The 23,589-nt window shown below is 41.5% G+C and overlaps 1 protein-coding gene across 9 annotated transcripts in view; it reads right to left on the bottom strand.

Annotated features, from left to right (window-relative positions):
• Positions 1–23,589, bottom strand: part of rasal2 (RAS protein activator like 2) — a 413,768-nt gene that overhangs the window by 163,559 nt on the left and 226,620 nt on the right. The window contains exon 1 of one of the 9 annotated variants that reach the window (XM_072573474.1): positions 20,995–21,197. The exons of the other annotated variants lie outside the window; for them this stretch is intronic. Coding sequence (XP_072429575.1) covers positions 20,995–21,007 — 13 coding nt within the window. The 5' untranslated portion in view covers positions 21,008–21,197. Of the gene's footprint in view, positions 1–20,994; positions 21,198–23,589 lie in introns of those variants that run through there. 9 annotated transcript variants of the gene reach the window in all.

Genomic DNA, 23,589 nt, shown 5'->3' with positions numbered 1-23,589 from the left:
GCAGCGGATGTGGCCAGTTCTCATCAGAAGAAGTGGTCCATCATTGTCAACTCTCACGCCAATTAGCAAAAACCCATTTTCCTTGCAAACAATACAAATACAATGTTCGGATCCCCATCGGCTGCAGAAAACAGAAGAACTGATTGAACTAACATTTCAGAATATGAAGCGGCTGAATATTTAGCTTTATTTTAACTGTTTGGAGTCTTGGCTGTCTCTGCACAGTGCAGTGCCTCTTTTTAGAGAATGTGCTGAGTCTTTTGAGAAAGGCAGGTCAGCTGCAGAAGGTCTCAGGATAGCTTCAGTGCAGTGCAACCCCCTGGCAGAAGACAGTCAGTGCATTGTATTCCTCCGTGTTCCTGTGTGTCTGACGTCACTCCGCCTGGCTATAATCTTTCTGCATGTTTTAAGGATTAGTCACACCGCACGATTGAGAGAATTTGGAACTACTAGGACACCAAACTGCATGACATTAGCTTTTACAGATAATATTTATTCAAACACCTGCTATGCCAGACTGAAAGTCTTTGAGATAAATAATTCTACATTCATGGGCTGTTCAACTGTTGAACAGTGCCAACTAACTGTTCATGTTTTCACTAGTATTATGCTGATTTTTCAGTAATGCTGACGTTATTCTATCATTACAATCAAATCTTCAAATTTTAAAATGATGAATCCCTAGCCAAGAAAAACAAAGCCATTTGTGCTTATTTCCCACTTGACTGAATATACTACAAAGTCACTGAGAATTGCTTGCTTTATTGAGGTTATTGCCAAAAACATTACGCATTGTGGGAACTTTAAAAAAAAAGTTCAGCAAAATAAAATGAATTCAGTAGCCATGAACTAGAGAGACACTGTCACAGACAAATTAACGTTTTAAATGTTTGCTTGAGTTATTCAACTTCTACCTGCAAACAGCACCAGTTTGTGTGTCTGGCAGTTTGTAATCATAGAAAGAAAAGAAAAACTTACATTTATGTTGCGCTTTTCATAATCACCAGGCATCTCAAAGTACAGGGTCATAGAGGAAATGTAAGCCTAATTTATGCTTAGCAAACTTCCCCAAGCAGCAATGTCACATAGGGAAAGTTAGCTTTGTTAAAGTCTTTATGAAAAATGTTTCCCCTTCTTATGACAATCTAAATTTCCGATTGCAAGAGAAACACTTAGTCAAACCTGGTCTAAAAATTCTTCCTAAGAATATTCTTAGCAATATTCTTCCTAACAAATCTTCAGCCAACAGAAAATTAGCCCATTTCCACCCCAAAAGGGTTAGGCTCGGAACAGTATCAAACTGCAAGAAATAGTATTTTAACACACAAGGTTCACAGGAGAGCATGAAAGCAATAGAACCATCGAATTATATGGTTATGTGAACTTCAATTCATCCTTTTGAAATCCTTATTTTATCTGCTCAGGTTTAAAATGAATATTGGGCTTTCTATTGTCCCTATTTCTCGACTCATTGCCACATCAGGGGGGGCGGACGGGATTTGGGGAGCGGGGTGGGGGCGGACGGGGTTTGGGGGCAGGCTGGTGGTTCTCGCACGCTGTGTGCTGCTGCCTAGTCTCCTGAACAGGCAGCAGACTTCACAGAAAACTCTGAACCCCAGAGGAAATCAATTAACCGAATAATCAATTATCCAAATGAAATAGTGCCCGCCCATCTCGTTCGAATAATCAATGTTCCTCTGTACACTCTACCTCTGTCTTAAACACGCTCAATGACGTGGCCTCCACAACCTTCTGTGACAAGGAGTTTCACAGATTCACCACTCTCTGGCTGAAGACATTTCTCCTCATCTCAATTCTGAAGGGTCATCCCTTTACTCTGAGGTTGTGTCCTTGGGTCCGAGTCTCTTATTCTAGTGGAAACACCATCTTCAGGTCCACCCTATCTAGGACTCTTAAGTATTCTGTACATTTCAATCAGATCCCTTCTCATCCTGCTATACTCTACCAAGTACACACTCAAAGTTTTCAATCGCTCCTCATATGACAAACCCTTCACCTCCGGGGTCATTCTTGTACACCTCTGTATTCTCTCCAATGCCAACACATTCTTTTTTAGATTCTGAATTCTAAATTTGGTCTGAGCAGAGTATTCTACAGCCTCAGAGGTACACCTCTGCTATTGTATTTGAGCCCTCTTGAAATAAATGTCAACATTATATTTCACCAGGTTCTAATTCAACAGGTTTATTTGGAAGCACTCGCTTTCGGTTTGCCTTCCTAACTGCTAACTGATCCTGCATGTTCACCTTAAGAGAATCCTGAACTAGGAATCCCAACTGCCTTTGTGCTTCAGATTTCCAAAACTTTTCCCATTTAGAAAATAGTCTACACTTCTATTCTTCCCATCAAACCTCACACTTACCCACATTGTATTCCATCTGCCACTTCTTTGCCCATTCTCCTAGCCTGTCTGCAGCCTCTTCAACATTACCTGCCCCTTTACCTATCTTTATGTCATCTGCAAACATAGCAATAATTCCCTCAATTCTTTCGTTCAGATATTTTATGTATAATGTGAATAGTTGTGTTCCTAACCTGACCCCTGCAGAATCCCACTGGCTACCATCGTGAAAATGACCTCTTTACCCCCATTCTCTGCCTTCTCAGCCAATCCTCTCTCCATGCAGCCCCTCATCCTTAACACCATGGGCTCTTATTTTGTTTCTCAGCCTATGTCAAAGTCATCTTGTCAAAGGTCTTTGGGAAATTGCAATGGATCATGTCCACTGGCTCTCCTCTGTCTAACTTGCTTATTACTTCCTCAAAGAATTCTAAAATTTCACAGGCATGACCTCCTCATGATGAAGAAGTGCTGACTGTGCCCTATTTTAATGTGTACTTCAAGTACTCCACAATTACATCCACAATAATAGATTCAAAACTTACCAACAAGCAAGATTAGGCTAACTGGCAGCCTCGCTGACTCTAGTGATTGCTGAAAGATCACCATCAATGCAGCTACAATCTCGTCAGCTATCTCCTTAAGAATTCTGAGGTGTAGTCTATCTTGGCCTGGTGATTTATCCCCATTTGCCTGTTCCTTCAATAGAATTCATATTCTTGGATATTTAGTTCCCAGCCCTAATCCCCTTGCAGCCACATCTCTGTGTATGATCTCACACAATCGTACCTGTCAAATTTCAATCTGTGCTGCAAGCTCATTTACTTTGTTTTGCATACTGTGTGCATTTAATTATAACACCCTCAGTCCTGCATTGGCTGCCCCAGTTTTCACAGCTGTCCCCTTATCTACTGTGCCTCAAGTTAGATTCCTTATGCTTATCATACACTCTGTCCTACATTTTGTTTGGTAAATTTTAATAACCTCTGCTGAATCTTCCCTCTTTATCTTTTTCTACAATTTTCTGGCCAACGAATCCAGCCCACCTCTATTCTGTTTAAAGCCTATCCAAAGGGCCACCATATGACCTTGAGCCCTGCAAAATGATATAAAGGAAGGAAAAAAGGAAATCCCCTAAATGGCCTATAAGTTATTTTCATTACAGAGCTTAGCATTAATGAAGCTGGTGACTTCAGGTTGACCTTCTGAGTTATTGCACAGGATAGAAACATATACATAACATCCTCAAATTACTAAATGCTTACCGCACACAATGTAGACATTTTTATCCATCTCAAAACAAACGTCTGAGGATATTTTATCTTTACCTTCTGATAAATTATAAACAACGCAGAACTTCAATTAAGTGACTTTACTGCATTCTTTTCATTACAAGGCGGGGAATGCTTCCACTCAAGCAGTGGGTGTCATCAGTACTAAACACACCCATGAACAAGGAGAGGAGAGATCTTTCAACTCTGCCTTAATGAAGTCTCATCCACAACTTCAGCAGAGCAACGATTAACCAAATGTACAATTTCCCTCAAATTCCACAACAATTGACCTGTACTGAAAGTTTGTCCACTTAAAAAAAATGTTCAAGGTGATCTGCTAGCTACTGACGTAACGTTTATAATTATGGCGAGGAAGGTTTGTTAAAAATGTGTAAAGACTTCCAAATACAGTTTTAAATATTGAATTTTTGCACATTCCACCGATGGAAAGAAATGAAGCTACACAACAAACCTTTTCAGAACTATGTGATACACGCATAACCAGTTCATTACTATAAACACCACACCTAAATAGTCTCCAGGTAACAGAATTAACAGAAATTCAAGGCCACAAACATGGAACAGCAATGATACTATGTTATCTTTAAGAACTAGACGGAAATAGTAACTGTCAGATAGAACGTTGTGCCATGAACATTGCTTACCACCAAAAATAACCTGACAACAATGCATTGATAATCAAAGAGTATAGTGCTGGAAAAGACAGCCAGTCAGGCAGCATCAGAGGAGCAGGAGAATCGACATTTCAAGCATAAGCCCTTCATCAACAATGAGGGTGTATCAATGCATCCAGCCAATTTCACAACATAAGTAAATCTGTTGCAATTCATTTTACACATGATCACGATGGATATAAAAAGAATAAACCATTTCAAAAGCACTAGCATACAGCCTTCCAAGGATTTCAGCCAAGATGGTGATCAAGGCAAGAGACAGTGGAAACTATCAAAAGCAAGCCTATTCATGTTCACACCATATAAAAACTCCACCAGAGCCAACAGATAGTGATAGCTCAAAATGTTAATTCTGCTTCTCTCCATAGACACTACCAGGTGTGCTAAGTTTCTCCAACACTTCATTTTTATGCAAACAAATACTGAAGCAGTCAGGAACCTAAACAAGTTTTTCACTCCAAGTATACCAAAGCACCCTCTGAAACCCTGAAGCACCACCCCAACTCATCAATTAGCAGTACATGCCAAGAATCAAAATCAAGACTGTGCAAGTATACATAGTTCAGGATGGCACAATGCAGTGCCAATTTGCTTTGCCACAAAATCCACTGCAGTTTCCAATACCTCAGCTGCAGACACATTACAGACCAAAAATGAACAATCAACCATGGGACTGTGAGAACTTCTTTGCATTAATTCAAATTCAGCAATATACCTCAAGATCTAAGTGTGAATGTTAATGGAAGGAGAGAACATTCCAAGAATACCAGCTCCTGCTGTTTGTCATGTCCCGATAAAATAAAGAAGATGCGCTTTACAAAGTGTGCACGGATCTGCTTAGCAACTAAAAGGAGTGTCAACTCATGCTGACAAGATAAAAATGACAAAAGTTCAGTTTAACTGGCTGTTTAAGGAACATCATGAGGCAAAGTCAACTTCACACATACTTGAGTCAACAAAAGGAGCCAAATAGTTGCTTCAAAAATAACTCAATTAACATGAATTTCTACCAACTTCCAATTAGACTTGCCAAAATAACACAAGAGGGACTGGGAGAGTTTCTGTGGTACTAATACAAATAACTTATTTCAATAACAAGAAAAACTAGCGTGGGATCCTGAACTTGATCTTAAAAGTTCAGTTTGGCCCAGAATCAAACCAGAAACATTCTAAGTATCTGACGTAGTTGTGCAGTTCAAGTACTGCAGACATTCCGCACAGTTTTCATGCCTCTAATTTACATGGTTAAATGATGATTTTAAAATATACAGGAAGAATAAAAACTGAAGAATCATAGAAATCTAAATCTCTGTTCCCCGATCATGAAAGTTTGGGAGAAAGTAATTCGGTGTCCTCAACTATTTGAGACAAAACTATTACAGAAGAGGTAGTGTCAGAGGTCTTAAAACACATAAAGGTAGATAAATCCCTGGGACCTGAGCAGGTTTATCCCAGAACATTATAGGAAGCTAGGGAACAGATTTCAGGGCCCTTTGCTGAGACATTGTATCATCAACAGCACCACAGCTGAGGTGACTGAAAACTAGAGGATGGCTAATGTAGTTCCATTATTTTAGAAAGGTGAGACAGACATCAGTGGTGGATTAGTTAGAGTCATAATGTCATAGAGCATCAAAACAGATCCTTTGGTCCAACTAGTCCATACCGACCATGTTCCCAAGCTAAATTAGTCCCACCTGTTTGGGTGTGGCCCATTTTCCTCCAAACCTTTCCTATTCATGTATTTATCCAAACTTCTTTTAAATGTTGTAATGGTACCTTCATCCACCACTTCCTCTGGCAGTTCATTCCACACATGAGCAACTCTCTGTGTAAAAAAGTTGCCCCTCGTGTCCTTTTTAAATCTTTCTCATCACAGTTTGAAAATCTGTCTTCTAGTTTTGAACACAGCCACCTTAGGGAAAAGCACATTGTTATTCACTTTATCTATGTCTAAAGTGACTCTTCAACCCCTTATTTATTTCAATGACAAGAGTACTAATCTGAAGGAACACACATGCAACAGTTGTGGTAAGGATTTCTTACATCATGCCTTTGTTTGGGAAGTTTGACTCATTCAACCCTGCCGTCGAGGACTGGGCCCAGTATTTAGAAGGAACGTGTTATTTTTTCTGGACGTATGACATTGTGGCAGATGAAAAGCAACAAGTAATTCTCCTGACAGCCTGTGGTGCCTCAGCTTTTTTCTTACTAGATTAGATTACTTACAGTATGGAAACAGGCCCTTCGGCCCAATATGTCCACACCAACCCTCTGAAGAGCAACCTACCCAGACCCATTCCTCTACATTTACCTCTTCACCTAACACTACGGGCAATTTAGCATGGCCAATTCACCTACCCTGTGGGAGGAAACCGGAGCACCCAGAGGAAACCCTTGCAGACACGGGGAGAATGTGCAAACTCCACACAGACAGTTGCCTGAGGTGGGAATTGAACCCAGGTCTCTGGCTCTGTGAGGTAGCAGTACTAGCCACTGTGCCACCGTGCTGCCCATTAGGAACCGAACTTTCCCTGAGGCACCAGATACTAAACATTTTCAAGAATTAATCGACATAGTTAAGGAATACTACAACCCCATTCTTCCTTGAATTGCTGAGTAACAGTGATAGCATCTCAGAATTAGAGAACCAGGGGAAGCCATATTGAGATTTTTGACTGAAGGTAAGATGAGTGGAAGAACATGTGACTTCATTTTTTCCCCTTAATGAGATTCTGAGAGACTGTTTGGTGTGTGGAATTAACGATGTAACCATGAAAAAATGCCTACTAGTTGAAGTCCAACTTTAAATCAGCACGACAACTGATTTTATCATTGGGAAATGCAACAAGATGGAACTGAACACTCTTGCCAGTCTGGCTGAGTGGGTGCACCACTTGAGTGAAGACAATTGCATGGCCTCATCGAGAACATACCCTGATCAGACAGACTCCAGGTCGGTCCACAACAAAACTTCAAAATAAAGCCAAGCCTCAGCCATACGGTTAAAATTTTCTTCAGACTCTAGTCTGGCAAGCCATTATAGTTGCTGCGATATGCCGACTGAGACAGCTAATGAGTCCTATTAGACCTAAACTGAGCATGATAACTCTCAGGCTAGTATCCAGGAGAGTTCATGCCCTGGAAAGTCCATCTCCATCTGGTTTGGACAAGTTAAGTTGCTTACCAACATCCAAATCAGAACCAATCAAAACGTTAATTGGGCATCCAGTTCTCATGGGGGTCAATACCTGTATGACAGTATCAGTGATCACAGAACCAGTTTTTAACAAAATTTGCTCTGGATTCCAGCCTTTAAGCTTGTGCAAGAACTTGACCAGGCCAAGAACTATACTGGGGAACCATTACAGATTAACAGATTTAATCTTCTGTAATAGCTTTGTCTCAAATGCTTGAAGAGACCGAATTGCTTTCTCCCAAGCTTTCATAATCAGGGAAGAGAGATTTAAATTTTTATGATTCTATTATTTTTATTCTTTAAATTTCCTGTACATATTACTTAACCATGCAACTTCGATTCTCTCTTATAAAAAGCAGCTAGTTCAGTTATCACTAATTGTAGTAAAAGGCTCGGGCCCAAGCTTGATGGGGCAAAGTTGGTTGCGAGAGACTCACCTCGACTGGGCTCAACACTTTTCAATTAGAAAATGATTGCTGGAGGGAAATTCTAATTAAATACCCGCAAACTTCCAGGATGGTCTATGGACTATCAGAGGAGTCAAGGCCACGTTGCATGTCGACCAGGAAGCAATTTCACGATTCTGCAGGTCCCCTCAGTTTTGAAGTCTGACGGGTCAGTTTGCCTTTGTGAGGATTTTAAACAAATGGTAAACCGCTTTCTGCAGCCGGATATACACCCAATCATTCGCATTATAAATTCTAGAGGATTTATATGCAAAGCTGGCAAGGGGGCATCCTTCACAAGGCTGGACTTGTAACTGCATTTAGATGAGGATTTCCAGAAGTATGCTACAATTAATACACATAAGGGCTTGTACCAATAAATGAGACTGCCATTTGGGTATCTTCAGCCTGTTCAACTTTTCAGCAGACAATGGAGAACATTTGCAATGTCTACTTCAAGTCAGAATTGGGCTCACGACCTCGACAACTTTCTAATAATAGGGAAAACTAAAAAGGAACACTTAGAGAACTTAGTTAACGTCCTACGGGCTTTTTCAAAGGTGGTGCTTGCCTAAAAAGGGAAAAATGTGTGTTTCAGGGCGCTGTAAGTGACTTACTGGGCCACAGAATCAACAGGTCAAGATTACGCCCATTGGAAGATAAAGGAAGGCGACCGAAGTCAGATCCTTGGGCTGGTAAATTATGACGGAATGTTCACACACTAGCTGTTGGAGGGGATTCTGTGGGACAGGATTTACATGCATTTGGTAATGCAACAACCGATTAGGAATAGTCAACATGGTTTTGTGCGTGGGAAATCATTTCTCATGAGCTTGATTGAGCATTTTCAAAAGGTGACAAAGACAATTCATGAAGGCAGAACAATAGATTATATGTTTACATGGACTTCAGTAAGGCATACAACAAGATTCCACATGGTAGACTGGTGAGCAAGGTAAAATCATATGGAATCCAGGGGGAGCTAGCGAATTGGATACAAAATTGACTTGAACGTCGGAGACAGAGAGTGGTGGTAGAGGTTGCCTTTTTGGACTGAAAGCCTGTGACCAGATATATTCCACAAAGATCAGTGCAGGGTCCACTGCTTTTTGTCATTTACACAAATGATTTGCATATATAGGAAGTATGATTAGTAAGTTTGCAGATGACACGAGAATTGATGTTGTAGTGCACAATGAAGAAGCTAACCTCACAGTACAAGACCTTGAACAGATGAGCCAATGAGCCAAAGATTGGCAGATGGAGTTTAATTTTGATAAATGAGAAGTGCTGCATTTTGGTAATGCAAATTAGGACAGGACTTGTATAGTAAATGGTAGGGCCCTGGGGAGTGTTGCCGAACAAAGAGACCTAGGGGTGTGTGTGCACAGTTCTTTGAAATTGGATTTGCAGGTGGACAGAATGGTGAAGAAGACGTTTGATACACTTGTCTTCATTGGTCAGAACATTGCGTAGAGGGTTGGGATGTCATATTGCAGCTGCACAGGACACTGGTGAGGCCACTTTTGGAATACTATGTTCAATTCTGGTCATCCTTCTAAAGGAAGTAAGTTGTTAAACTTGAGAAGGTGCAGAAAAGATTTACAAGGATGTTACAGGACTGGAAGGTCTGAGTTATAGGGAGAGGCTGAGTAAGCTGAGGCTATTTTCCCTGGAGCATTGGAGAATGAGGGGTGACCTTAGAGGGGTTTTTAAAATCATGAGGGGTATGGATAGGATGAATAGTGAAAGCCTTTCTCCGAGGGTGGGAGAATCCAAAACTGCAGGGGGTAGGTTTAAGGTTAGAGGGGAAAGATTTAAAAAGACATGAGATGTAACCTTTTCATGCAGAGGGTGCTGCTTGTTATGAATAAACTGCCAGAGGAAGTGGCGGAGGCAGGTACAATTACATCATTTAAAAGGTATCTGAATGGGTATATGAACTGGAAGGGTTTTGAGTGGTACAGGCCAAATGCTGGAAAATGGCACGAAGGTAGATTGAGATGTCTGGTTGGCGTGGATGAGTTGAACTGAAGGGTCAGTCTCCAGGCTGTATAACTCGATGACTCTGTACAGTTGGAACTGTGACCAGCTGCATATGTAACATCCTTCAGGTGATACTCATTCACACAGACCAAACATCAGGGTATTTCTTAAAGATTTTGTGGCACAGTAGTATTCTTCCTTCCGCTGGACCAGGAGGCTTGGATTCAAGACCCACTTGCTCTAGTGCTGTGTAATAGTATGGCTGGATAGGCTGATCGAAAACACTAAAAAGAAATCACAGTAATTGTTGTTGTTCCTCTTCTAAAAACCAGGTATTTTCCTAATTGTTACATCTTGACTCAACTCTCAAACTGGCACAGAAAACAGAAAATGCTACAAACTCTGAAAGGCTAGAGTTGAAGTAGGTTTTGAACAATGGATGGGCAAGACAAGGAAGATTGCTGTAAGAATGCATTTGGTTCACTAATACCCTTCAGGGAAGCAAGTCCGCCATCTTCACTAAATCTGATCTATTTGTACTCCAGACCCACCAGCCTGTGATTGACAGTTGTTGCCCTCTGAAATGTAAACTTCGGTAACGGTTCGCCGAGCATCTCAGCCAGGCCTGCAGGAGCTGATTGGACTTCCCAGTCACCACCTAATTTATTTCCCCTTCCCAATCCCTTTTCGATTTGGCCAACCTTGGCCTCCTCCACTGTCATAGAGATGTACAGCATGGAAACAGACCCTTCCATCCAACCCATCCATGCCGACCAGACATCCCAACCCAATCTAGTCCCACCTGCCAGCACCTGGCCCATATCCCTCCAAACCCTTCCTATTCATATTCCCATCCAAATGCCTCTTAAATGTTGCAATTGTACCAGCCTCCATCACATCCTTTGGCAGCTCATTCCATACACGTACCATCCTCTGCCTGAAAAAAGTTGCCCCTTAGGTCTCTCTTATATCTCTCCCCTCTCACCCTAAACCTATGCCCTCTAGTTGTGGACTCCCCCACCCCAGGGAAAAGACACACCTCATAATTTTGTAAACCTCTACAAGGTCAAACCTCAGCCTCCGATGCTCCAGGGAAAACAGCCCCAGCCTTCAAAGCCTCTCCCTATAGCTCAAATCCTCCAACCCTGGCAACATTCTTGTAAATTTTTTGAAAGATTAGATTAGATTACTTACAGTGTGGAAACAGGCCCTTCGGCCCAACAGATCCACACCGACCCTCCGAAGAGCAAACCACCCAGACCCATTCCTCTACATTTCCCTCTGACTCATGCACCCAGCATTACGGGCAATTTAGAATGGCCAATACACCTGAACTGCACATCTTTAACTGTGGGAGGAAACCGGAGCACCCAGAGGAAACCAACGCAGACACGGGGAGAACATGTAAACTCCACATAGACAGTTGCCCAAGGTGGGAATTGAACCCGGGTCCCTGGTGCTGTGAGGCAGCAGTGCTAACCACTGAGCCACAGTGCTGCCCCAATCTTTTCTGAACCATTTCAACTTTCACAACATCCTTCCCATAGGAAGGAGAGCAGAATTCCACTCAATATTCCAACAGTGGCCTAACCAATGTCCTACACAGCCACAACATGAGTTCTCAACTCCTGAAGGTAAAAACAATGACTGCAGATGCTGGAAACCAGATTCTGGATTAGTGGTGCTGGAAGGGCACAGCAGTTCAGGCAGCATCCAAGTAGCTTCGAAATCGACGTTTCGGGCAAAAGCCCTTCATCAGGATTCCTGATGAAGGGCTTTTGCCCGAAACGTCGATTTCGAAGCTACTTGGATGCTGCCTGGACTGCTGTGCTCTTCCAGCACCACTAATCCAGAATCTCAACTCCTGTACTCAATACTCTGATAAAGGAAAGCATACCAAACACTTTCTTCACTATCCTATCCATCTGCGACTCTACTTTCAAGGAGCTATGAACGTGCACTCCAAGGTCTCGTTGTTCAGCAACACTCCCTAGGACCTTACTATTAAGTGTATATAAGTCCTGCTAAGGTTTTCATTCCCAAAATGCAGCACCTTGCACTTATCTGAATTAAACTCCATCTGCCATTTCTCAGCCTATTGTCCCATCTGATCAAGATCCTGCTGCAAACTGAGGTAACCCTCTTTGCTGTCCACTACACATCCAATTTTGGTGTCATCTGCAAACTTACTAACTGTACCTCTTATGCTCACATCCAAATAATTTATACAAATGACGAAAAGTAGCGGACCCAGCACCGATCCTTGTGGCATTCCACTGGTCACAGGCCTCCAGTCTGAAAAACAACCCTCCACCACCACCCTCTGTCTTCTACCTTTGAGCCAGTTCTGCATCCAAATGGCTAGTTCTCCTGTATCCCGTGAGACCTAACTTTACTCACCAGTCTCCCATGGGAAATCTTGTTAACACCTTACTGAAGTCCATGTAGATCACATCTACCGCTCTGCCCTCATCAATCCTCTTTGTTACTTCTTCAAAAAACTCAATCAAGTTTGAAAGACATGATTTCTCATGCACAAAGCTATGTTGACTATCCCTAATCAGTCCTTGCCTTTCCAAATACAAGTACATCCTGTCCCTCAAGATTCCCTCCAACAACTTGCCCACCACCGACGTCAGGCTCACTGGTCATTACTTCCCTGACTTGTCCTTACCACCCTTCTTAAACAGAGGCACCACGTTAATCAACTTCCAGTCCTCTGGCACCTCACCTGTGTCTATCGGTGATACAAATATTTCAGCAAGAGGCCCAGCAATCACTTTCCTAGCTTCCTACAGAGTTCCAGGGTACACCTGATCAGGTCCTGGAGATTTATCCATCTTCATGCGTTTCAAGACATCCAGCACGTCCTCCTCTGTAATATGGATATTTTTCAAGATGTCACCATCTATTTCCCTACATTATATATCTTCCATGTCCTTTTCCACAGTAAATACTGATGCAAAATACTTGCTTAGTATCTCCCCCATTTTCTGCTGATCTTTGTGGGGCCCTATTCTCTCTCTAGTTACCCTTTTGTCCTTAATATATTTGTAAAAACCCTTTGGATTCTCCTTAATTCTGTTTGCCAAAGCTAGCTCATGTCCCCTTTTTGCCCTCCTGATTTCCCTCTTAAATATACTCCGACTGCCTTTATACTGTTCTAAGGATTCACACAATCTTTCCTGTCTGTACCTGACATATGTTTCCTTCTGTTTCTTAACTAAACCCTCAATTTATTTAGTCATCCAGCATTTCCTATTCCTACCAGCCTTTCCTTTTACCCTAACAGGAATATACTTTCTTTGGTTTCTTGTTATCTCATTTCTGAAGGCTTCCCATTTTCCAGCCGTCCCTTTACCTGTGAACATCTGCCCCCAATCAGCTTTTGAAAGTTCTTGCCTAATACCTTCAAAACTGGCCTTTCTCCAATTTAGAACTTCAACTTTTAGATCTGGTCTATCCTTTTTCATCATTATTTTAAATCTAATAGAATTATGGTTGCTGGCCCCAAAGTGCTCCCCTCAATGACACCTCAGTCACCTGCCCTGCCTTATTTCCCAAGTGTATGTCAAGTTTTGCACGTTCTCTAGTAGGTACATCCACGTACTGAATCAGAAAATTGTCTTGTACACACTTAACAAATTCCTCTCCATCTAAACCTTGAACACTATGGCAGTCCCAGTCTATGTTCAGAAAGTTAAAATCCCTGCCGTAACCACCCTTTTATTCTTACAGATAGCTGAGATCTCCTTACAAGTTTATTTCTCAATTTCCCTCTGACTATTAGGCAGTCTATAATACAATCCCAATCAGGGTATCATTCCTTTCTTATTTCTCAGTTCCACCCAAATAACTTCCCTGGATGTATTTCTTGAAATATCCTCTCTCAGTATAACTGTAATGCTATCCCTTATCAAAAATGCCACTCCCCCTCCTCTCTTGCCTCCCTTTCTATCCTTCATGTAGCATTTGTATCCTGGAACATTAAGCTGCCAGTCCTGCCCATCCCTGAGCCATGCTTCTGTAATTGCTATGATACCCCAGTCCCATGTTCTGAACGATGCCGAGTTCATCTGCCTTCCATGTTAGGCTTCTTACATTCAAATAAATTCAGTTTAATTTATTAGTACTACCTTGTCCCTGCCTGCCCTGACTGTTTGACTCACTTCTGTTCTCAACTGCACCAGTCTCAGATTGATCTCTTTCCTCACTCTCTCCCTATGTCCCACCCACTCCCCACCTTACTAGCTTAAATCCTCCCGAGCAGCTCTAGCAAATTTCCCTGCCAGTATTAGTCCCCTTCCAATTTCGGTGCAATCCATCCTTCTTGTACAGGTCACTTCTACCCCAAAAGAGATTCCAATGAACCAAACATGTGATTCATTCTCCCATAAACCAGTTCCTCAGCCATGCATTCATCTGCTCTATCATCCTATTCCTGCCCTCATAAGCTCGTAGCATCGGGAGTAATCCAGATATTACGACTCTCTAGGATCTCCTTTTTAAATTCCTGCCTAACTCTCCGTCGTCTCCCTTCAGAATCTCAACCTTTCCCCTCCCTATGTCATTGGTTCCAAAGTGGACAGTGACCTCTTGCTGGCCTCTCTCCCCCTTGAGTATATTCTGCACCCTCTCTGAGACATCCTTGATCCTGGCACCAGAGAAGCAACACACCATTCTGATTTTTTGGTGCTGGCCACAGAAACCTCTGTCTGTACCTCAGACTAGACTGTCCCCTAACACAGTTGATCTCTTGGAAACCGACATAACCCTCATTGCATTAGAGCCAGTCTCAATACCAGAAACTCGGCTGTTCATGCTGCGTTCCCATGAGAATCCATCACATACTTGTTTGAAATGGGGATAGCCACAGAAGACTCCTGCACTAACCTCTCTTACCTTTCCTGGATTTAACCCATCTATGTGACTGTATCTGCGACACTTCCCCTTCCTATAACTGCTATCCATCATATACTGTTGCTATTGCAAATTCCTCACTACCACGAACTGTCTCTCCAAACAATCCATCGATCTGATAGGATTTGCAACCAACAGCATTTAATCGCAGATATAATCCACAGTAACCCTTGAACTCTCTTTAAACTCCCATATCTGACAGGAAGCGCATATCACTCAAAGAAAGGTCATTTTTGCTCCTTCACAATCTACAGACCCAGAAAATAACACCGTCTTAGTCCTCTGCAAAGCACTGCTCCAGGTTAAAACTATTCACTTATCTGTTTCTGTGCTGTGACTTCGCCCAAACAGTTCCTCCAAGATCAGCTGTGAAATTCACTATTTGTTGATTTTCCCAGACACACACAGATGTCCAGCGAATTCAAACAGCAAAGGCACTAACTGTGCAGGCTGACTGTGGTGTCAGTTTCTTTCTTTCTCTCTCTCCTGCACTGACCTCACCATATGCTTCCTTTGTCTGTACCTCTCCCTTTTTAAAAGTGCTGTTGTTTTGACCTTTTTTCCCCCAAAGTTCCAAAACAATGCAATAGCATATGGAACAGTAATTACTGCTCCTGGAATTTGAGAAAATCACCGCCACTGTCACAACAAACCAAACTGCAAATTGGAGGAACAACACTTCATCTTCCGCCTGGGCAACTGACAGCCCAGAAAACTCAACACTGAGTTCTCCAATTTCAAGAAACCTCCCTTCTCATCTCCCGACTCCATTCCCAGCCCCTCCCCCTCCCCCTCCCTGCGACCATCTGGATTCATTCCTCCCATTCACCAACCAGGTCATACCCTCTATATGTCTTCACCTACCTCCACTTTACCACCCTGACCCCGCCACCACCTTTATCTGCAGCTCCCCCTACAACACCCCCAGTCCTGAAGAAGGATTACACCTGAAACGTCTACTTCTCCACCTCCTGATGTTGCCTGGCTTGCTGCGGTCTTCCAGCCTCCTGCCTGTCTACTCTAAAGTGGCCCAGCAATCACTCATTTTAAGGGCTATTATGAGCAGACAACAAAAATTCTGACCTTGCCATGACACCCACATCCCATGAAAATAAAAAGAAAGAAAAATAGCTTTTTAGTGTCTCTGGGCTATTCACACGGACTTCTGGTTTTAGGTCATTTTGGCAACTCTGACAATACATTGAGGAACTCCTTTTTGGCAAAACTGAAAAAACACTCCCTGACAGTGATCTGTTTCTGCTCCTTTCAAAGATTCTGTGTCTCTCTCACTATCTTCCCTGTGTGTGTGCAGTAGCCATGATGTGGAGGTACTAGTGTTGAACTGGGGTGGACAAAGTGAGAAGTCACACTACACCAAGTTATAGTCCAACAGGTTTATTTGAAGTCACCAGCTTTTAGAGCACTGCTCCTTCATCCGGCAAAGTCTCATATTTATTAATTTCCAGTATTATAAAAATTCCAGGTGGTCTGCCCAATTTAATTTGTTTTATCAATTTGGAACGGTTTTGGCATTTCAGATGGTGTTTAAGAAACAACAATTGTGCTGTAGATCTGGAATCAAAAGTAGATCAGACCAGATAAGGATGGCAGATTTTTAATTCTCTGAAGGACATTAATGAACCAAATGGATTTTTTCAACTAGCAACAATATAGCTTTGCAGTCACCATCAGATGAGCATTTTCATCCCAGATTAATGCAAATTTCACAATCTCAGCTGATGGATTTAAACGCTTACCTCTCATAAGTCTGGGTCTCTGGATTGCAAATCTCATGACTATTATGACACTACCTCTTAATGTCTACATTTCACTTACTCAGTTGAACAATCGATTCAGTTAACTTAAACCAATGACAGCAAAATCTTCAAAACACACAGTTTGAAGTGTGGTACTTTCATCCTGAAAAATGTGCTTTGAGAACTCAATCTGAACAAAAGTGCTCCTTGTGCAAATTTCCCCTGTTCTGGAATGATACCAAACTCAGAAGTGTGAAAGTTAAAGATTTAAAGCCAAGGAATGTCATGGGTTCCAGTAGTTGGGTCATCAGGCTGTCAGGTGACATTCTCAACATTCCTTTACCTTTGATGCATTCCAGTTGCTTAGGTTGTCACAAACAAACCTGCATACAGCACTTTCTGAACAATGGATGGGTAGGACAATCATCTCAGAGGAAGGACAATGGTTAAAGAGAAGCTTCACAGATATCAATCACAAAATCAAAGCAAGCACAAGAAACTTCCATTGCTTTTTTAAAAAAAACAACTCACTGATACTATACATACTTGACACACCCAGCCAAAAGGCCTTGTCAATGAGCCAATTTGCATGATATCTAAGCACCATTCAGATGGAACTCAATTATGGCAGTTCCATCAACAGATTTACAGCTTAGAACGAATGTTGGCCAGATAACTTCGGATAAGGTGTGATAGGTACTCAATGTTTGAATGCCTCTAATTAGGCTTCTTGGCCTGCCAAAGTAAGAAACTGGCTCTTATCAAAGTTATATAATGATGACAAGAGTTAAACCATCTTGTCTCCTCTTTCTTTTTCGATCTGTAACCTTTAACGGGTTTACTGTATCATTCTTCTCCAATGTTGGGTGTGAATGCATTCCACTGGTTTCATCTTTATTTAAATTCAGCCAGAGAATCACCTGCAATAGTTTTGCATTCAGTTCACACAGACATAGCTGTGGTGACTCCAAGGATTTATCCTTGCTCCACTCCTTTTCCTCATCTAATGTTGTTATTAAGCAAAACCATGCGAGGTTCCTTCTGTAGACAGGCAGGAGGCTGGAAGAATACAGCAAGTTAGGCAGCATCATGAGGTATACAAGTCGATGTTTCGGGTGTAGCCCTTCTTCAGGATTGGCTCCTTATGTACACTGATATCACACAGCACCAGCCTGACCCCTCCACTGTCCTTGAAGTAGTTTGTGTTATTTTTAGATCAGCCTGTTTAGACAATTTATGACATATGTCCATGGACATTATACCCTAAGGTGAACTTAACATTACCATTGCACCACAAGATCAGTGTGGGTGAACAGAAATTTAATCTGTATATGGTCTGACAGAGTTAATATCTGTGTGACTGCAGGAAGCACCACCTAATGCAATGATGTCACATGGTCTTGGTTAGAGGAAAGAAGGAACTGTTATTCGACTGGAAGTCATGGAGTAGTGGCAAAGTCACTGGACTAAAAATCCAGAGGCCCAGTCTAATCCTCTGGAGATATGGATCGATCCCACCATGACAGCTGGTGGAATGTGAATTAATAATATCTGGAATTGAAAGCTATTCTCAGCAATGCTGCCCTGAATCTAATATTGATTGTCATAAAAACGTATCTGGTTCATTAATTTTTGATATCTTTAAATTGGACTATTCCTGTACATGCCTGACCAGACTCTCACATCAAACTTGTTAAATGTGATGTCATACAAAGCATCCTCTATCCTGACTCATATCAAGTCCATTCATCTGTAACCTCCATGCTCACTGACATGCATTGGCTCCCAATTTAGCAACAAGTAAGATTTTTAAATTTTCATATCATTTTCAAACCTCTTCATGGAGTACTCCTTTCCTCCAGTTCCAGAGCACCCTAAGAAATTTATGCTTCTCTAATTCTAGCTTTTTAGCATCCCCTATTTTCTTGGCTTTTCCATTGGTGTTTGCGCCTCTCGCCACACGATCCTAAGCTCTGGACTTTCTCCCTAAACCTCTTTTGCTTAATTTTTCCTTCACACTCCATTAAACCTGAGATTTGACCAAGTTTTTCAATATCTATCCTACTGTCTCTAAACACGACTTAATGTTATATCATGCTTTCTAATATCATGTGATTCATCAAGATGTTTAATCTGCAGGAATAAATCAATAAAGTGACATTTGTGTTAACTGATAAAGATTCCACAGGACCAAATGGAGAAGTAAGTAAAGTAAAACCACTTGGATAACCAAGTCAATTGTTAACATGATTGTAGATGTTTTTCAACTGTTCACCAAAAGAACATGATGGATTTATCAAGTCGCAAAATTGACATTGACCAATCTGCTGAAATCATATACTTTATCTGCCATCAATGATCAATACTTCAATATTCACTGCTTAAACATAAACTAACTGCAATTTATATTAATGTTTTAAATGAAGGGTCTGAGCATAATGCATGCTCAATTTGCATTTCATACAAATTTAAGCTATTAGGAGGAAACAAAGGAACTGCAAAGGTATAAAGGCAGACGAAGTGAGTATTAAGCAAATGACAGACCAAATTTAATGCTTACATGTGAGAACTATACATTTTGCAAGAAAAATAGAAAAAGCAGATTTCAAAATGGGGAAGGCGAGAGCCTATCGGTGTTATTGTTGGACTGTTAATCCAGAGACCCAGATAATGTTCCGGGGAACTGGGTTCAAATCCCACCACAGCAGATTGTGGAATGTGAATTCAATAAAAACAAAATATCTGGAATTAAGGGTCTAATGATGACCATGAGTCCACTGTCGATTTTTGGAAAAACCCATCTGGTTCATTAATGTACTTTAGGGAAGGAAACTGCCGTCCTTATAAGGTCTGGCCCACAAGTAATTCAAGACCTACAACAAAGTAGTTGACTATTCAACTGTTCTCTGAGCAATTAGGGATGGACAATAAAGGCTGGCCCAGCCAGCGACGCCTCATCCCACAAATGAATAAAAACTCAAGAGAATATTTGCATTCAAAGGGACCTATGTGCTCTTTTACGTGAATCACAAAAGCTGCAAACTCATCCAGCCCACACCTGAGAACACAGTTTCATGTTTGTTTTCAAAATAAAGAGACTTCAGTATAAAATTGAACAAATGAATTGGGCCTGGACCGTGGCTAGAGTAGCTCTGGTCTGTTTAGCTGAGGTAGGATTCACACTTCAAAGTAATGTGACAAAGGGTGAAAAAAAACGAATCCCTGGTACGTGGAGCAATTGAGTAAGCTTGACCCAGAATCACTGGTGATCTCAATGAAACATGAAAAACACTTCATCGTTTAAAAGGGTAGTTGCTGAGCGATGATCCCCTTAGCTGAATAATCTCCAAGTCATAGCCTCAGAATTAGGGAAGTACCATTTTTGAACTAAGATTGGAAAAACTTTCTTCACTCAAAGTGTTGGATCTGAGAAATATGATACACTAGAGTGCTGCGGATACTCAGTCACTAATTATACTGAAGACAAAATTTGTTAGATATGTGGATGCACATGGAGTTAATGGATATACGCTTCATGTTTGAAGACAGAATTCATGTAACTATCAACTATAACTATACAAATGGTGGAACAAGTTCAAGTGGCAAAATGACACATTCCTGTTTATACTCCTTTCTTAAAATTGAATGACAGGATCAGACAGGTGGAGAGGGGATGTGATAGTATATCAACCTGCAATACAACCTTAGACAAATGAAGAAGATGCAATATTTTCAACCATCCTTCAACCTGAGTATAGGGGAGCTGTTGCTTTCCTTTGCCCTTAAGAGTTACAACTTCCGGTGGAGTCAGTTTATTGAATAGCCCTCACTGAAAGGTTCACTAATCTTAGAGCAGCTCAATCCCTGTAATTCAGTTTTGAGCTGAGCAATATCTCTAATACATGATACAGTATCCTTTTTGTTGGAAAAGACATTTTATGACCTTTCTGCTGACCCTCGACTCGCCTTGTCTTTCACACATCAACAGCATTTTCCCCCAAGCAAACTGCTGAATCTGCCCAACATCACAAAATTCACTCTTTAATGTCAATACAAAAACCTATTTTATCTGCAGGTCAGACTAAAGTACAGCTCTCAATACTGCCATCCACATTCACTGATGGTTTTTAAAGAAACAGCAACTAAAATTGAAATAAACAGCCCCGAAACAAAACTGAAAGAAACACACAATCAACAAAGCAGTTTATGAGGAAAAGCCCAAGCAGCTCAGAAAGGGAAAGATTTGTGGAACATTCTTCAATTGTACTATCTTAGAACAAGGTACTGGATAAAATCCAAAATACACCAGTTGTCCAGAACCCCTGGTCTCAAAAGTAACTGAGCGACAGACTCACTTGTAAGCTCCATGCTTAGAGTTCTCCAATTTCACAATCCTTTAGGACTAACCAAACTATGAAAGAGCTGTACATTTTCACACAGCCTAAAGGGATGCACAGAAGACAACAGGAGAACCAGCTTGTCCCACTTGATTTCAGTAACCAATTCTCAAAAAGCAGGAATTTTTTCATCTCAAGGCCATCTTACAAACAAATGTGAAGACTAAACTTGCTCTTCACTGACAGCAGCAGTGGAACGTCTGGAGAAAATGGATCAACACCACCCACCCTCCCGCCCCTCAAGGATTTGCATATAAATTACAGGGCACAGTGAGAAGCATTCGGAAAAAATGAATGGAATTCTTCAGAATTTTACAACTGAACACACCTAACTTAAATGGCAAGCACAAACCCTAGAATTCTCATCAACCCTTACAAATTCTAAATTTAGGTGCCATAGGCAAGAATTTATGAAGCATTCAAAACATCGGTTGTATATTAAAGTTCGAGGATTAGTACCATTATATCAATTATAAGCCATCTCCATAGAGAGTTAACTGCTCACACGTTGAACAACGCTTCTGTTCAAAACTGCTTCACTGTTCATGTCTGAACCTATTTATGAGGACCACTCCTTTAACAGAAAACAATCGTAAGAAGAACATTTTTGTTTCTTACAAAAGAATTCAATAGGGAAGCAGTGAAAGGGTGACCTCCACTGACAGTACACTGCTGCATCAAGCAGAATGCAATGGATTTCATATAATAGTTAACTCCCAATACTACCTTGAGTACTGTACAGTAAATGAAATTTTTGGGAGAAAAAGGAGAGAAAACAGTCAACTGCACTCATGTCCCCTCTGGTAATTTAGGCTGCTTCAGTGCGCTAAGTTTCGAACCAGATTTTTTGGGGGGAGGGGTGGTGGAAAGGTTGTGGGGACAAAGTGCAGGTTTAACAATAATTTCATGTTTTGGTACGTAGTACATTTAACTTGAAGAGCTCAAAAATGCTTGCCCACTTCAAATTTTAGGCTTCACAACCAATACTTACAAAAATGCTGAAATCTGCTTTGAAGGGGAGACCAAGGAATAGCAAAATTGACTTCCTACTACCGCAATACGAACTAAACCAGCTTCCATATACCAACAGTCAAATCAGCATAATTTTCCTAAATTTACATCATCTGCTAATTTGTATTTTATGGGAAAAATAGGAACTACGAACCATGAGAATTAGATTATTATGTAGAAATGTTTTCAGATATACATGAACACAAGAAAACCAAAAAGACTGGAGGCCTATAACCAGTGGAGTGCCACAAGGATCAGTGCTGGGTCCACTAATTTTCATCATTTATATAAATGATTTGGATGCGAGCATAAGAGGTACAGTTAGTAAGTCTGCAGTTGACAGGTGTAGATGGACGGCAAAGAAGGTTACCTCAGATTGCACCAGGATCTTGACCAGATGGGGCAATGGGCTGAGAAATGGCAGATGGAGTTTAATTTAGATAAATGTGAGGTGCTGCATTTTGGGAAAGCAAATCTTAGAGGGATTATACTCTTAATGGTAAGTCACCTTGTTGGGTGTTTATTATAGGCCCCCCAATAGCAGCAGAGATGTGGAGAAACAGATTGGGAAACAGATTTTGGAAAGGTGCAGAAGCCACAGGGTCGTAGTCATGGGCGACTTCAACTTCCCAAATATTGATTGGAAGCTCTTTAGATCAAGTAGATTGGATGGGGCGGTGTTTGTGCAGTGTGTCCAGGAAGCTTTTCTAACGCAGTATGTAGATTGTCCAACCAGAGGGGAGGCCATATTGGATTTGGTACTCGGTAACGAACCAGGACAAGTGGTGGGCTTGTTGGTGGGTGAACATTTTGGTGATGGCGACCACAATTCTGTGACTTTCACCTTGGTTATGGAGAGAGATAGGTGCGCACAACAAGGTAGATTTTACAATTGGGGGAAGGGAAATTACGATGCTGTAAGACAGGATTTGAGGAGCATACGTTGGGAGCATAGGCTGTTAGGGAAGGATGTGGTGGAAATGTGGGACTTTTTCAAGGAGCAGATACGACGTGTCCTTGATATGTATGTACCGATCAGGCAGGGAAGAAATGGTCGTGTGAGGGAGCCTTGGTTGACGAGGGAGGTTGAATGTCTAGTAAAGAGGAAGAAGGAGGCTTACATAAGGTTGAGGAAACAAGGTTCAGACAGAGCAGTGGAGGGATACAGGATAGCCAGAAGGGACCTGAAGAAAGGGATTAGGAGAGCTAAGAGAGGGCATGAAAAATCCCTGGCGGATAGGATCAAGGATAACCCCAAGGCATTCTATGCATATGTGAGAAACCTGAGAATGACGAGAACGAGGGTAGGTCCGATCAAGGACAGTGGTGGGAGACTGTGTATTGAGTCGGAAGAGATAGGAGAGGTCTTGAACAAGTACTTCTCTTCAGTATTTACGAACGAGAGGGACCGTATTGTTGAAGAGGAGAGTGTGAAACGGACTGATAAGCTAGAAGAGATACCTGTTAGGAAGGAAGATGTGTTGGACATTTTGAACAACTTGAGGATAGACAAGTCCCCCGGGCCTGACGGGATATATCCTA

This window comes from Chiloscyllium punctatum, chromosome 7 (genome assembly GCF_047496795.1).
Source record: "Chiloscyllium punctatum isolate Juve2018m chromosome 7, sChiPun1.3, whole genome shotgun sequence".
NCBI classification, from domain to species: Eukaryota; Metazoa; Chordata; class Chondrichthyes; order Orectolobiformes; family Hemiscylliidae; genus Chiloscyllium; species Chiloscyllium punctatum.
The sequence above is the reverse complement of the archived record's forward strand: the minus strand, read 5'-3'. Positions and strand labels throughout refer to the sequence as shown.